The sequence below is a fragment of the Mus musculus genome, chromosome 2, assembly GCF_000001635.26.
Source record: "Mus musculus strain C57BL/6J chromosome 2, GRCm38.p6 C57BL/6J".
Classification (NCBI taxonomy): domain Eukaryota; kingdom Metazoa; phylum Chordata; class Mammalia; order Rodentia; family Muridae; genus Mus; species Mus musculus.
The window spans coordinates 35,130,603-35,142,660 of record NC_000068.7 but is presented as its reverse complement, the minus strand read 5'-3'; the positions used below and the strand labels follow the sequence as shown (position 1 = coordinate 35,142,660).

Genomic DNA, 12,058 nt, shown 5'->3' with positions numbered 1-12,058 from the left:
GTTGCTGGGACTTGAACTCAGGACCCCTGGAAGAGCAGCCAGTGCTTAACCACCTAGTCATCTCTTCAGCTCCCTAAGGGGGCTTTTAGTTGATGGCCTTCAATACTTTGATTGCTGGGCCTTGGTAGTTAGCCTCAGGAGGAGGAAATAACCAAATAAAGGAATAAACCTTGGTGGCTAGCTTTAGGAACACAATCTAATGTTTTGTTTTGTTTTGTTTTGTTTTGTTTTGTTTTGCAAGGCAAAGGGAATGGGGGAGAAAAACAAAGCCTGCCAGAGCCATATTTGCCAGTTCTCCCTGGCCATAGTCCCTTCAAAATGTATTTATTATGAGCATATTAAAGATAGTTAGGTTACAGTGTCATCTTCAGGTTAGGTATAGTAAATGCATTTGAGATATGACATTTTCAACTTGCAGTGGGTTTGTCGGACATAATCCCATCATAAATTACAGGACATCTGTCCTGCTTAATCCTGGCCATTCGTGACCTCACTCAAGACCCGTCAACCTACTAATTAGCTAGAAAAATAGGATCTACTATCTTCATAATTTGAAGCAAGATACAGTACATGTAAAGTCTGTACAAGAGTTGGACTTGAAACAACGTATCAATTCAGGGTTGTGATTCAAGCTGTGCCAAATATACACAGATAATTAGCAAAGAGAAATGAGAGAGCAACCAAAAGACTGAGCAAAGGACTTTGGTTCTTAGCAAGTTTTGTATTAATAGTTTCCCTAGATGGAAACACTCCATCCTTCAGGCAAGTTCCTTATGTAGGAAGGTAAAGAACTCGAAATAGTTTTGGGAAGTCCCCGAAACTGACCAGATTCACTATGCCCCTCTCTGTGGGATAGCAGAGCTAAGCTGCAAAGATGTCTCTTTTGACCAGAACAGCTGCCTGGAAGGGGTTTAGGCCACCTGAGTCACCTGGAAAGAGCTGTCTGCAGGCTGTATAGCATGGCCTGTGCTGGGGTAGGCTTTGGTAATATAGCTGTCTTTGAGTCATTTCTGTTCCTATTAAGCAATCCCTCACCCATATTCCTGAAAGTAACCCCAATATACAATGCACTGGACCACCAAGTTGGACTTTGGTGGTATTCATCCTTTGGTCTGTATACTCATTCCTATTTAGAGTGAGTAGACATGTGTTGTGTCTTCCCAGGATAAGTTTGTCACACAATAGGAACTATCTCTTTCTTATGTTATCATGAGTTCACTTTAACAAACTGACTTTTAAGAAAGATAAGAGTGCAAATAAGTTATACTCTACATCAGGAGGCCAGAAGGCCAAGTAGGATCTAGTTCTAACTAAGGCAGACCATGGAAAGGACCAGGTTTGGAAAGTTAACTTCAGCTTATACCTTAGATGAAGGCACCCCTGAAGACTTGATTTTAGTTCTTTTCAGTAAAAGTTGCACAGTAAGTATTTTTAGGTGAAAATATATTGGACTTTTTTTTGAGACAAGATCTCACTATGTAGCTCTACTGTCCTGGAACTCACTATGTAGACCAGGCTAGCCTTGAACTCACAGAAATCCACCTGCCTCTGCCTAGAGAATTCTGGATTAAAGGCAGGAGCCACTACTCCCAATTTGAATTTTTCTTTAAAATATTTCAAAGAAAAAGGTAAACTAAAATGAGACAATGTTAACAACTGAATAAATCAGGAAATGGACCAAAGGGATTATTCCGGTTTTATGGTCATTTTAAATTTTCATAGTAAAAATAAAAATTAATAATCCACTAAGACACATAGGGATCTATATAATCCCACACAAAGATGAAAAACTGATTACAGTTTTAATAGCATCTTTACTGAGAAGACTGTGAGAACTGACTATAATTAAGAAATCTTTTTAAAAAGAAAGAAAAAGAAAAGGTCAGGTATGGAGGTATACGCCCTAAATCCCAGTACTCAGGAGCAAATGTTCCAAAGAAATTGCACCCAGAGTTGATTTTCACCTAGTAACCCAAGCTGCTAAGTGCCAGAGTAAAGCCATCACCATCTTTGGGTGTCCCACGAGCACAGATCTTTACCTGCAGCTGCTTCAGCTGTGTACGGAGCTCGTTGTTCTCCTGTTGTTTCTCTTCTGAGGACTGGGCTTTGCCCAGGGCATCCCTGAGGGATTCTCTCTCCTTCTCCAGTTCTGTTTGAAGCACCGATTGCTCTAACTATCATCAGAGGAAGCAAAGTATCAAAGTGCAAAACAGTCAAAGTTCACATTCCAAAACAGCAAATATACATTTATACATGCATCATGCATTGCTATAGTTCTAAATTTATACACTGAAACGTACACACACAAGATCATTTTCTACATGCCCTTCTGACTATTAATACTTAATAATGAATGCATATCAGAATTTGCTCAGCCTGGATACCCCATCAGAGTCTTTAGCGTAGTCCCCAGCACCCACCTTTAACAGTAACTGTGGTCCTCAAATACCTGTATCAAAATAATTTCACATATCTATTAAAAATGAGGGGTCTAGAGAGATGGCTCAGAGGTGAAGAACACTAGTTGCTCTTCCAGAGGTCCTGGGTTCAATTTCTAGAACCCACATAGTAGCTCACAACAATCTATAACCCCAGGTCCAAGGGATTAGACACCTGCTGGCCTCTGCAGGTTACAAAAAAATATGCGTGTGGTACACAGACATACCTACAGGCAACACTCATACACATATTTTTGGAACATGCAGATGAAGCTTGGCACAGTGGTACATTTCTGTATTCCCAGCTCTTGGGAGGCTGAGGCAGGAGGAGGGAGAGGTTGGCCTGGGCTACAAAAATGAGACCTGATCTCAGAGAGGAAGAACGTGAAAGATATAGAGGAAGGGAGGGAGGGAGGGAGGGAGGGAGGGAGGGAGGGAGGGAGGGAGGGAGGGAGGAAGGAAGGAAGGAAGGAAGGAAGGAAGGAAGGAAGGAAAAAGAGGAAAAGGAAGAAGGAAAGCAGGAGAGGGGAGAAGGAAAAAAAACAACAAAATAAAGCACAACAGCAGATGACCAGTTTCTGTCTCAGATCTGACAGGTCAGAATATCTATGGAATCTGCATCCAACAAGCTTTGCAAAGGGTTTCATATAACTAAAGTGTAACAATCCAAGAAACTTAGATTCTTTATACTCTATACTTTCTATGTGGTTTGAAGCCCAGTTCTGGTAGTTAAGGGTTAGAGTACGGCTTTCAATAACTAAACATCAAGGTTCTTAAAATATTTTTGCCAAGACTTACCTAAAATTCAAGTGTTAGGCTGGAACCCCTGTTCACCACCCTCCTTGCACAAGCTGGGAAATACCATCTGCCCTTCCTTCCCTAACCCCACCCACACAGAGAAAGCTCCGGGCTAATAACTAACATGCCATATTACTTCTTGTCTTCTCTGTTTCTGGCAACCCACTCAAGAGTGCCTGCCCAGGGACTCAGTGTTTGACCACGTATGGACACAATCCAGCTCCTAGCTGGTTCTATAAAACCCTCTTGCTTTAACCTGGATGAATGACTTCACTGACCTCTACCTGTGAGATCAGAGAGCCCACCCGAGAGCTGCCTCTAATAAACCTGCCTTTATCTACTTTTAGTAAGGTCTAATCTGACCTATATCTGCATCACTGGGGGAGAGAAAAAGCCTGTCACCAAGTACAAAAGACCATCATTCAAAGTAGCTTGGGCAAACCAAAAACAAAAAGGAGTTCATTCTAAAGAGATGGCATTTAGAAATTTTATTTGCTGCTATTAAAAAATAATAATAATTTCTTTCCCCTAACCAGCTGCTTTTTGCTACTCTGATCCTGCCAAGGGTTTTATAAACTGTAGTGCTCTTGGAAAACACAATACTGACACTTGGCAAGACACCGATCTCTGGTAAGACAAGAACAGAACATTAATCACTACAGCACAGGCCTACTCTTGCTTCCTCTTCTAGTCACACACACACTCTAGAGCATGTGCCTTTACATTTATCACTTTGTACTTTGTGTGTCTGTGTTTGCTGGCAAGGATGTCTGTGTCTGCAGAGGCCAGAAGAGGACATGGAATTCTCTGGAACTGGGGTTTTGATGGTTGTGAGCCACTATGTGGGTGCTGGGATCCAGCCTGGGGCCTTAGGAGAGAGGTCAGGTGCTCCTAACTGCTGACCATCTCACTCTGATGAAGGACAGGCTACGGTGCCCACTTTCACCCTGCTACTTAACTTTTATCTTCTTTCTGCACTTTCTTTGCCCTGACATCTGAAGATCTTGCAGTACACTGCCCTCTCGAACCCTTTGTCAAGGTCACCCACCTTCCCTTTCTATCCCTTTCACTCCCACTCACCCCCATGCCCTAATGAGGCGTCCTTTCTAAAGGTGGTTACCAGTATAACAAACGAGTGATCTTTCAATCAATCATAAAAGGAAACAGCAAACTAAAATCTAAAGTCAATTTAAATAGAAGTTCTTAAAGCTATTCTGAGAAAGGAACCCTAGGCCTATCAAACCCTAACTTACCAAGGCATTCATGCCCACCGTCCCCAGCATCTGCTGTCTAAAACAGGGGTTGGGGGGGGGGGCATGAAACAATCTGGCCACATTTTAACAGGGCTATTGTTTGATTTCAGAACATCAGACTCCCAAAATATGCTCCTTTATATGTTCCATTAATCCATAGCCATTATATTAAAAATATCTGTATTAAGACAATGCCAGGTGTGGTGGCCCATGTTTATAACCCCAGCACTACAAAGCTGAGGCAGGGTGATTTCCATAAATTCTAGGCCAGCCTGGGCTACATTATATAGTGAGATGCTATCTCAAAAGAGGGACAGACAGCACAGGCTGCTTGGTTTGTATTTGGCATATGTTCCTACTTACCTGAGTACGCCTTAGGAGTTTTTCCAACTCTTGCTTGAGCTGGCTGGTTTCAGCGTCTTTTAGTTTTAACTGAGTCTCTAGCTCAGTTTCATAGGCGCTGAGATCTCCCTGGGCTTGCTGTAGGGATGCATTCACCTCATGCTGTTCCTGGAGGGCACTTTCTAGCTCTGCAAGCTCCTGCAAAGATTCAGCATGTTTAAATGCAGCGTCCTGAGTGCTGCATAAGCATCTGCAAGCCACTGTAACTAACCTGAGCACCAAATGCTGGCCAACTGCTACTGCCCAGCACAGACAGACTTTATAAACAACAGGACGCAGGGTCATGCTGGCATATCCAAGTTGAAATACAAACTCTTCTACTAAATGTCACCCGAAAATTCACCAAGTTACCAACAGGTTGCTTTCCAAAGTAATTATCTCTGTGACACTCTAGTCTGAAAGTATATGAGGAAGACAGGAGTGGGAAAACATTTATAAAAAAGGAGAATAATAAGTGTAAGTAAGGCCTGTCCTTCCCTGGACTTGGTGTTTTTACATTCACTGGTTCATCGGATAACAGCCCTGGACATTACAGTTTATACTAAGCAACTGGAGAAGTGTCTCAGGGATCACAGCACTGTGCGGCTAGAAAAAGGAGGTGAGTTATGGACCCAGATCTCTGATTGCAAAGCCCACATTTTTCTGATTAAACCATAGTGTGTCCCTTAACAAAAGAACATGAAAGCACTGGCATTCTAAAGATGGTACACTGGAGCAGGGCATGGTGGCGCACACCTTTAATCCCAGCACTCAGGAGGCAGAGGCAGGTGGATTTCTGAGTTGGAGGCCAGCCTGGTCTACAAAGTGAGTTCCAGGACAGCCAGGGCTATACAGAGAAACCCTGTCTAAAAAACAAAAAAAACAAAAACAAAAACAAAAAATAGCACACTGGACTGAGGGCTTACAACTATCCAGTTAGCACTAAGAAAGACAAACACTTTCATAGCTAAATTCTCATACTGACAAACCTTCAGGTGTGCATATATAATTTCTACCTATTTATTTAGGTATGAAAGAATTAGCTCAAACTACTCTGGATAAACACAAAGATCCTGGGTAACTTCTATTTAGTTTTTCAAGGACCACTTGGCACTGCTTCATGAAATAAAGTATTGTATGTATTCAATAAAAGATTAACATCCAAAATATAAAGGTCTTGCAAATCATTAACAAAAGAAAGATGGTCCAGTAAAAAAAAAAAATGGTCAAAGAATTCTATGAATAGGAATCCACTAGGCTGAGGAAATCAGAACCATAAAGAACAAATGAAAGGTGTGGAACCGCTCCAATGTCTGGAGAAAATAAAGTTTAAAAGAGATACTGCTTTATAGGGAGCATGGAGAAACAAAGTACAACAGCACAGAGAAACAATCAGAAGGTGTTGTAATGGTTAGATGAGCCTTGGGAAGGAGCCTGAGTTTTCCTAGGTGTAATAATGCATTCATTGCAGTGACACTGGAAACTAAGAGCAGACGGATGGAAGGGTGATGTCTGAGACTTTCTGAGCACAAACAAAAGGGATATGTTTATAAGGGCCAGACTAAAGTATTTATTAATCTAAGGAGGCTGAGGAACTTCGCCACTCTTTCAATATTCCTGCAAATGTGAGTTTTTCATAATATAAAGTTGGGAGAGAAGACACCTTTTAAAATTCAGCAGATTAACAAACATGAAATCTGACAAACTGTAACATTTCCTGCTGGTGTGGTGAACTCAGGCAGCAGAAGCAGGAGAGTCACCAGTTCAAGGCCAGCCTGAGCTACATAGTAAGATTTTATCTAAAACAGGTCGTTAAAACAACATAGGGAAATCCTCAAAGCAATGAGGATGAGCAGAAGATGAAAGGTGTAACGTAACTCATGTTCTATTAGCTGTAAATAATGTCAGTTATCAAGTAATAACAGTAAGATGAACCATGGTATTCCTATAATTTTGCTCCATGAACCCAACATAAACATTTGATACAGCATTTTGGGTAGACACACGTTCATATTCTTCAGTTATTTGATGACCCGTTTCTAAGTGAATTTGACATACGTCATTTACTTCCGAAGCTCAAAAAGCAGAAAAGCAAGTCTTACCTTCCTCATATTTTCTGCATCCATGGCAATGAGTTCAAGTTCCTCCTTCTCCTGCTGGACTTCTGTCAGTCTCTGCAGCAATGTCTCTTTCTCATCCTGTAGCTTCCTGCACTCATTCTGGGCCTGAGTTGCCTGGCCTTTGATGGTTCCAAGGTACTCTTGCAACCCACTGATGACACCTTCTAAATCCTTCTTCAGAGCTTCGTTTGCTGCTATCTGGCCTATGCATGATAAAAACAGAGGGGTAATATGTATTTTAGAAGTATTTTGTCTCTTTAGTGATTGGTTATTAGCCCACAGTGAAAGTCTAAGTTTCTTATATATCTAATTTTTGAAAATAGGATAATATATTTCCTATAATACAGGAATATTGTACAAGTATGCATAAATAAGACAAGCATACTTATGACAAATATTTACAGAATGCCTGAATAATGCTGTAAAATTTAATTTTTTCTAAAATAGGAAAAAAGGCATTGCTGGGTGGTAGTACTACCCACCTTTGATCCCAGCATGTGGGAGGCGGCAGAGGAAAGTGGATCTCTGTGAGTTTGAGGCCAGCCTGGGCTACAGAGCAAGTTCCAGGACAGCCAAGGATACATAGAGAATCTGTGTCAAAAAACAAAACAAAACAAAACAAACAAACAAACAAAAAACCCAGAGAGAAAGAAAGAAAGAAAGAAAGAAAGAAAGAAAGAAAGAAAGAAATAATATTAAAGTATAATAAAACTATGAGTTCTTCCTGAATACACAATACAAAACCAGTCAATATATAAGACTCACACGAATCTCAGACTGGCAGCATAAATATATATACCCTGAAGGGTAAAAAGCTATCATAGGGACTGGAAAGATGGCCCATCAGTTAAGAGTAACTGGCTTCTTGTCATGAAGGTTCACATCGGTCTGTAACTTCAGTTCCAGGGGATCCAACATTCTCTTACAGATTCCATGGGCACGGCATGCACATGGTACATAGACATACTTCAGGCATAACAAACACATACATACATTTTTAGTTAAGTACTTAAAAAGTGTATGCTGACACATGCTATTTTACAGGATACTTTTATGAAAACTTTAAAAAGCCTCTCTCAACAACTATTTATCAAGGCAGAGACAAACTGAAGGTGACGATCAACGGATGGAACCTTTCCTTACCTGGAGCTCAGGCTCCGTCACACACCTGATTTACTTCCCTCTTCCTCTACTCTGAAAATGCTATTTAAATTTGCCTTCTTTCTATACACCTTCTATAACTCACAATGAGTTTCCTAACGTCAACGGGCTCCTGAAAGGACTGTATGCCACAGAAGGCAATCACTGACCAAGCTTTTCCTGATCAGCTTGATTTCTTCCCTACTGAAGCCTGATTCACTGGTCATCAACGTAACAAACCATAATAATACAAAATACTTTAAATTTCACTAAATGTTTTTGGGTATGTTCAGCCAAAATTCCCCATCGAACACTAGTAAAAAGAGCTGAACTGTATCCAGCCAAGTCTTGGATTGTCCGTGTGAGCATCTTCTGTGTGCCCTGAAGCTATTTACCCTAAATCACACTTGAGTTCTCACCATCTGTAAGCTGCTGTTCAAGGTCCTTGATCTCTTCAGTCTCTTTGGCAATTCTACAAAGTATCTCGTCCAGGCGGCTTTCGAGCTGTGTGTACTGTCTGTTCATAATGTCAAGCTGCTGTTCTTTGCCCCTCTTCTGGGCTTTCATGTGGGACTGAATTTCAGGGAAAAAAATCATCAATACAACCCAAAATTTTAACACTATTGAAAATAATAACTCTTAGCAACATTTTAAAAACCAGTATTGAAAATAAAGTGTGACAATTTCATCTGCTCTGAGTTAGGCCCTTTAGAACTTTCATATAGATGGTTCTTGTTTAACCTTAGGGTGATCCGAGATGAGATGAGAACACAGAGCCGATCAGGGAGGATAAGCCATTTTTCAAGGGCACAATATAGAAATTTCAGTGTTTTATGCATAGCATTAAAATATGTCTTTTTTAAAAAAGGTTTTCAGAACACTGGTTACACTGACAGCATATTTACAGGGAACATCCAAAGATAATTTCAAAGTATAAATAGGCATTATATTTATGTATAAGGACTCTAAGAGATTTTACTTATAGTTTTTAAAATTTACAAAAATTTTAGGTTGGGAGTTTTATAGTAAATAACTAAAGTCTTTTTAATTTGAAAGAAATAGCATTTAATTATACTTTTAAAAGGTTTCTCAGGTAGGCTTGGAGAAAATGGAGACTTCAGATCAATAAACACATGGGATTCAAATTTATTTTCTATTTCCATTCATTCAAACATTTTGTTCTTAGATATAATTATCTGGGAATGGAGAGGAAGCTCAAAAATCATTTATCCCAGCAGGAATTCATTTGTAGGGCCCTGGGAGGCATACCCCTTACACTCTCCGCGCTCTGGCCCACACACCCTCTTGTTCCTGTGCCCTGACAATTATGATATCATGGAGCCACTGCTAAGTGACAGGAATGTATTATCTCCCCCAGGTGTGCTGAGGAAAACAGAGAGCAAATGATCTAGTCTAACCTTCCACTTCAGAAATGTAAGCCTGAATCTCACGTCAATCAAATGTCTTGACTGGTTTCCTTAGGCAACAGTTCATTTGGAGACAAAATAATTCCCGAGAGAGACATCTGCCTTCCTTCCCCTCAAGGCTCCCAAGACTCCAACCTTATCCAAGAGGATCAGAAGAACAGAACAATAACTGAGGGAAAACTCATTAGGAGAACAGTTAGAGCCCGAGCAACAAGTGCTACTGTTTCCAAGCCTAAGACATGTTAGCTTCTACAAGAAAGAGCTTAGTTTGAGAGGTACCCCCCCCCCCTCAAATGGGGAGCAAATGAGTGGCCACCGCCACCTTTGAGGCCAGCTGTTATTTTACAGGTGGTAGATTTGACGGGGTGTTCGAATCACCTTTTCCCACTCCCCACATACCCATCTTAAATCTTTCCTACAACAGTTACTGTAGGTAGGTAAGAGTTTATATCCTAATAGTACACCAAACACTTTTGTGGCTCAAGAATGAACAAAAATTCTACTGTCCTCTTAATCAACAGCTTAAAATTCGCTGTTAAAAGTGCACTGCAACCTCTATACGCAGGGCAAACATGTGGTTCAGAAGACGGCACTGCTGTGTGTGAAACACGCGGCGCCACGGCCGTTCCTGCGGTTCTTCTGCAGCGGTGGAGCTCACAAAAGAGTTACTGTGAACAAACAGGAACTTACAGATCTGGCTCCTCCTCCGTCCAAGCCCTTTCTTTATACACAGAGGAACGACCATACCTTAACTCCGAATCTTTCCTGTTATGACAGAGCCGTGGGGAACAAAAACAGGCTGCGCAAAGCTTTCTAAGTCTGTCTTCAAATTCATGTGCACTTCCCTCTCTGACAGCCACATCTTGGCAAGCGCCTCCGTGCCCAAGTAACTTCCCAGCGCCTCAAACTATGGGCCTAGTCAAGCATGAGTGACAGCGAGCTAGTCCAGTCACCAGCAGTCTCTGTGGTCAGGCCCCGCCTGCAACTTTAAATCAAAACACAGGAAGCTCCCGAGGGCCAATCACACCCAAAGGCTGAAAGATCACTCCAATTCCCTCTAGGAAAGCAGGACAGATCTTCATTGTGTTTGCAGTTGACAATTGTTCCTCTAGCTGGGAAAACTTGGTAAATAAAACGGGATTCGACTTTTAAACGCCATTTCCCCTTTTGAAACCTAATAAAATGTTTATGTATTTTTTAAAAATCTGAATAGGCTTGGTTCTGAGCTAAGATTTCATTTTTCATTTTTGGATTTTAAAAATCCTTTTGTAAGGAGAGGGTTGTTGTAATAACTTAAGCAAGGGCTCCATCCCTTCCTAAGAGTGCTGAGGGGCAAGTAATTGAGTTTTCCTAAGTCACAATTCTACCCTCTGCAAGTGAAAACCTTGAGAACTGTGCTGTGGTATCAGGACTGGAGTTTGGTCAGTGTGCCTTACTCCTACCTAGCAACCCTCAAGACTACACAGAGAAACCCTGTCTTGAGGCACATCCCTCAAAACAACAACAACAAAACAACAACAACAACAAAAAAGAACACACAAAAAACAGGGAGGTGATGGTACATCTTTAATCCCAGTACTGAAGAGGCAGATGGATCTGAGTTCCAGGACAGCCAAGGCTACACAAAGAAACCTTGTCTCAAAGAAAGACCAAACCAAAACAACAACAACAAAACAAAAACAAAACAAAAGGTCTCTTTAGCCCTTTCCTCTATGTGATACTGCTCAGAAATACAGGGAAACTTAATTTCCCCTTATGCCTAGAATGCCATGGTCATTTGCTGTAGCAAACACAATTGTGGCTTTAATCTGACTCAGGACCAGCAAGCTGCTTCATTCTTGCCTTCTGGGGGATATAGTTTTCTATTGTCATGGCAACCCTTTCACAGACGGAAGACTTAATATGTAAATATAATATAGTAAGATACTACTGACTGTTATACATTACAGGACTTAAAAATCTCTGATTTTTCATCTGACAAAAATTCTTGAGAATAACCTGGGGAGGTGGGCATATAAGCCTAAGAGCTGATCTGGATGCCCAGCCCTCCTGTAAGGCAGGCACAGAGCAAGACCATAGAACCCCAGTGTGGGTTAGGTGGAGGGGACAAAAGCCAACTGCTGAAGCTCCTGACCTAGCTCAATTAATTGGCTTCAGACTCAATAAGAGATCCTGTCTCAAAAATGAGTGAATGAATGAATGAATGAATGAATGAATATATATATAAACAGAAAACAAGTGAGGATGCCAATGGACATTGACCTCTACCCTCCACATACACATGATGCTATGTGCACACACAAATGTACACTACACACGCATGGACGCACACAAATAAAATAATGCTTTCAGTAAGAATACCAAGGCTTAGGCTTCTTTTTTGAAGATATTTTATACCTACAACAATTAGTTTATCCTTGTCAAAATTACATGGCCTCTATTTATAGGTACATACATACAAACATATAAAACTGATGTTAAAAGAGAAATCTGACAAGTAC

The 12,058-nt window shown here is 41.0% G+C and overlaps 1 protein-coding gene across 16 annotated transcripts in view; it reads right to left on the bottom strand.

The window, feature by feature from the left end:
• Positions 1-12,058, bottom strand: part of Cntrl (centriolin) — a 69,347-nt gene that overhangs the window by 36,162 nt on the left and 21,127 nt on the right. For 10 of the 16 annotated variants that reach the window (XR_866015.2, XR_374096.3, XR_003953259.1 and 7 more), the window contains 4 exons: positions 8,550-8,703; positions 6,973-7,193; positions 4,853-5,029; positions 2,040-2,174 (listed from right to left, as the gene is read on the bottom strand). Coding sequence is in view for 13 of the 16 variants with exons in the window: in XM_006498076.3 (XP_006498139.1) it covers positions 2,040-2,174; positions 4,853-5,029; positions 6,973-7,193; positions 8,550-8,703 (687 nt within the window). In the remaining 3 variants the exon portion in view is untranslated. Of the gene's footprint in view, positions 1-2,039; positions 2,175-4,852; positions 5,030-6,972; positions 7,194-8,549; positions 8,704-9,548; positions 10,624-12,058 lie in introns of those variants that run through there. The other 6 variants (XM_006498073.4, XM_006498075.4, XM_030251620.1 and 3 more) reach the window with 6 other exon arrangements.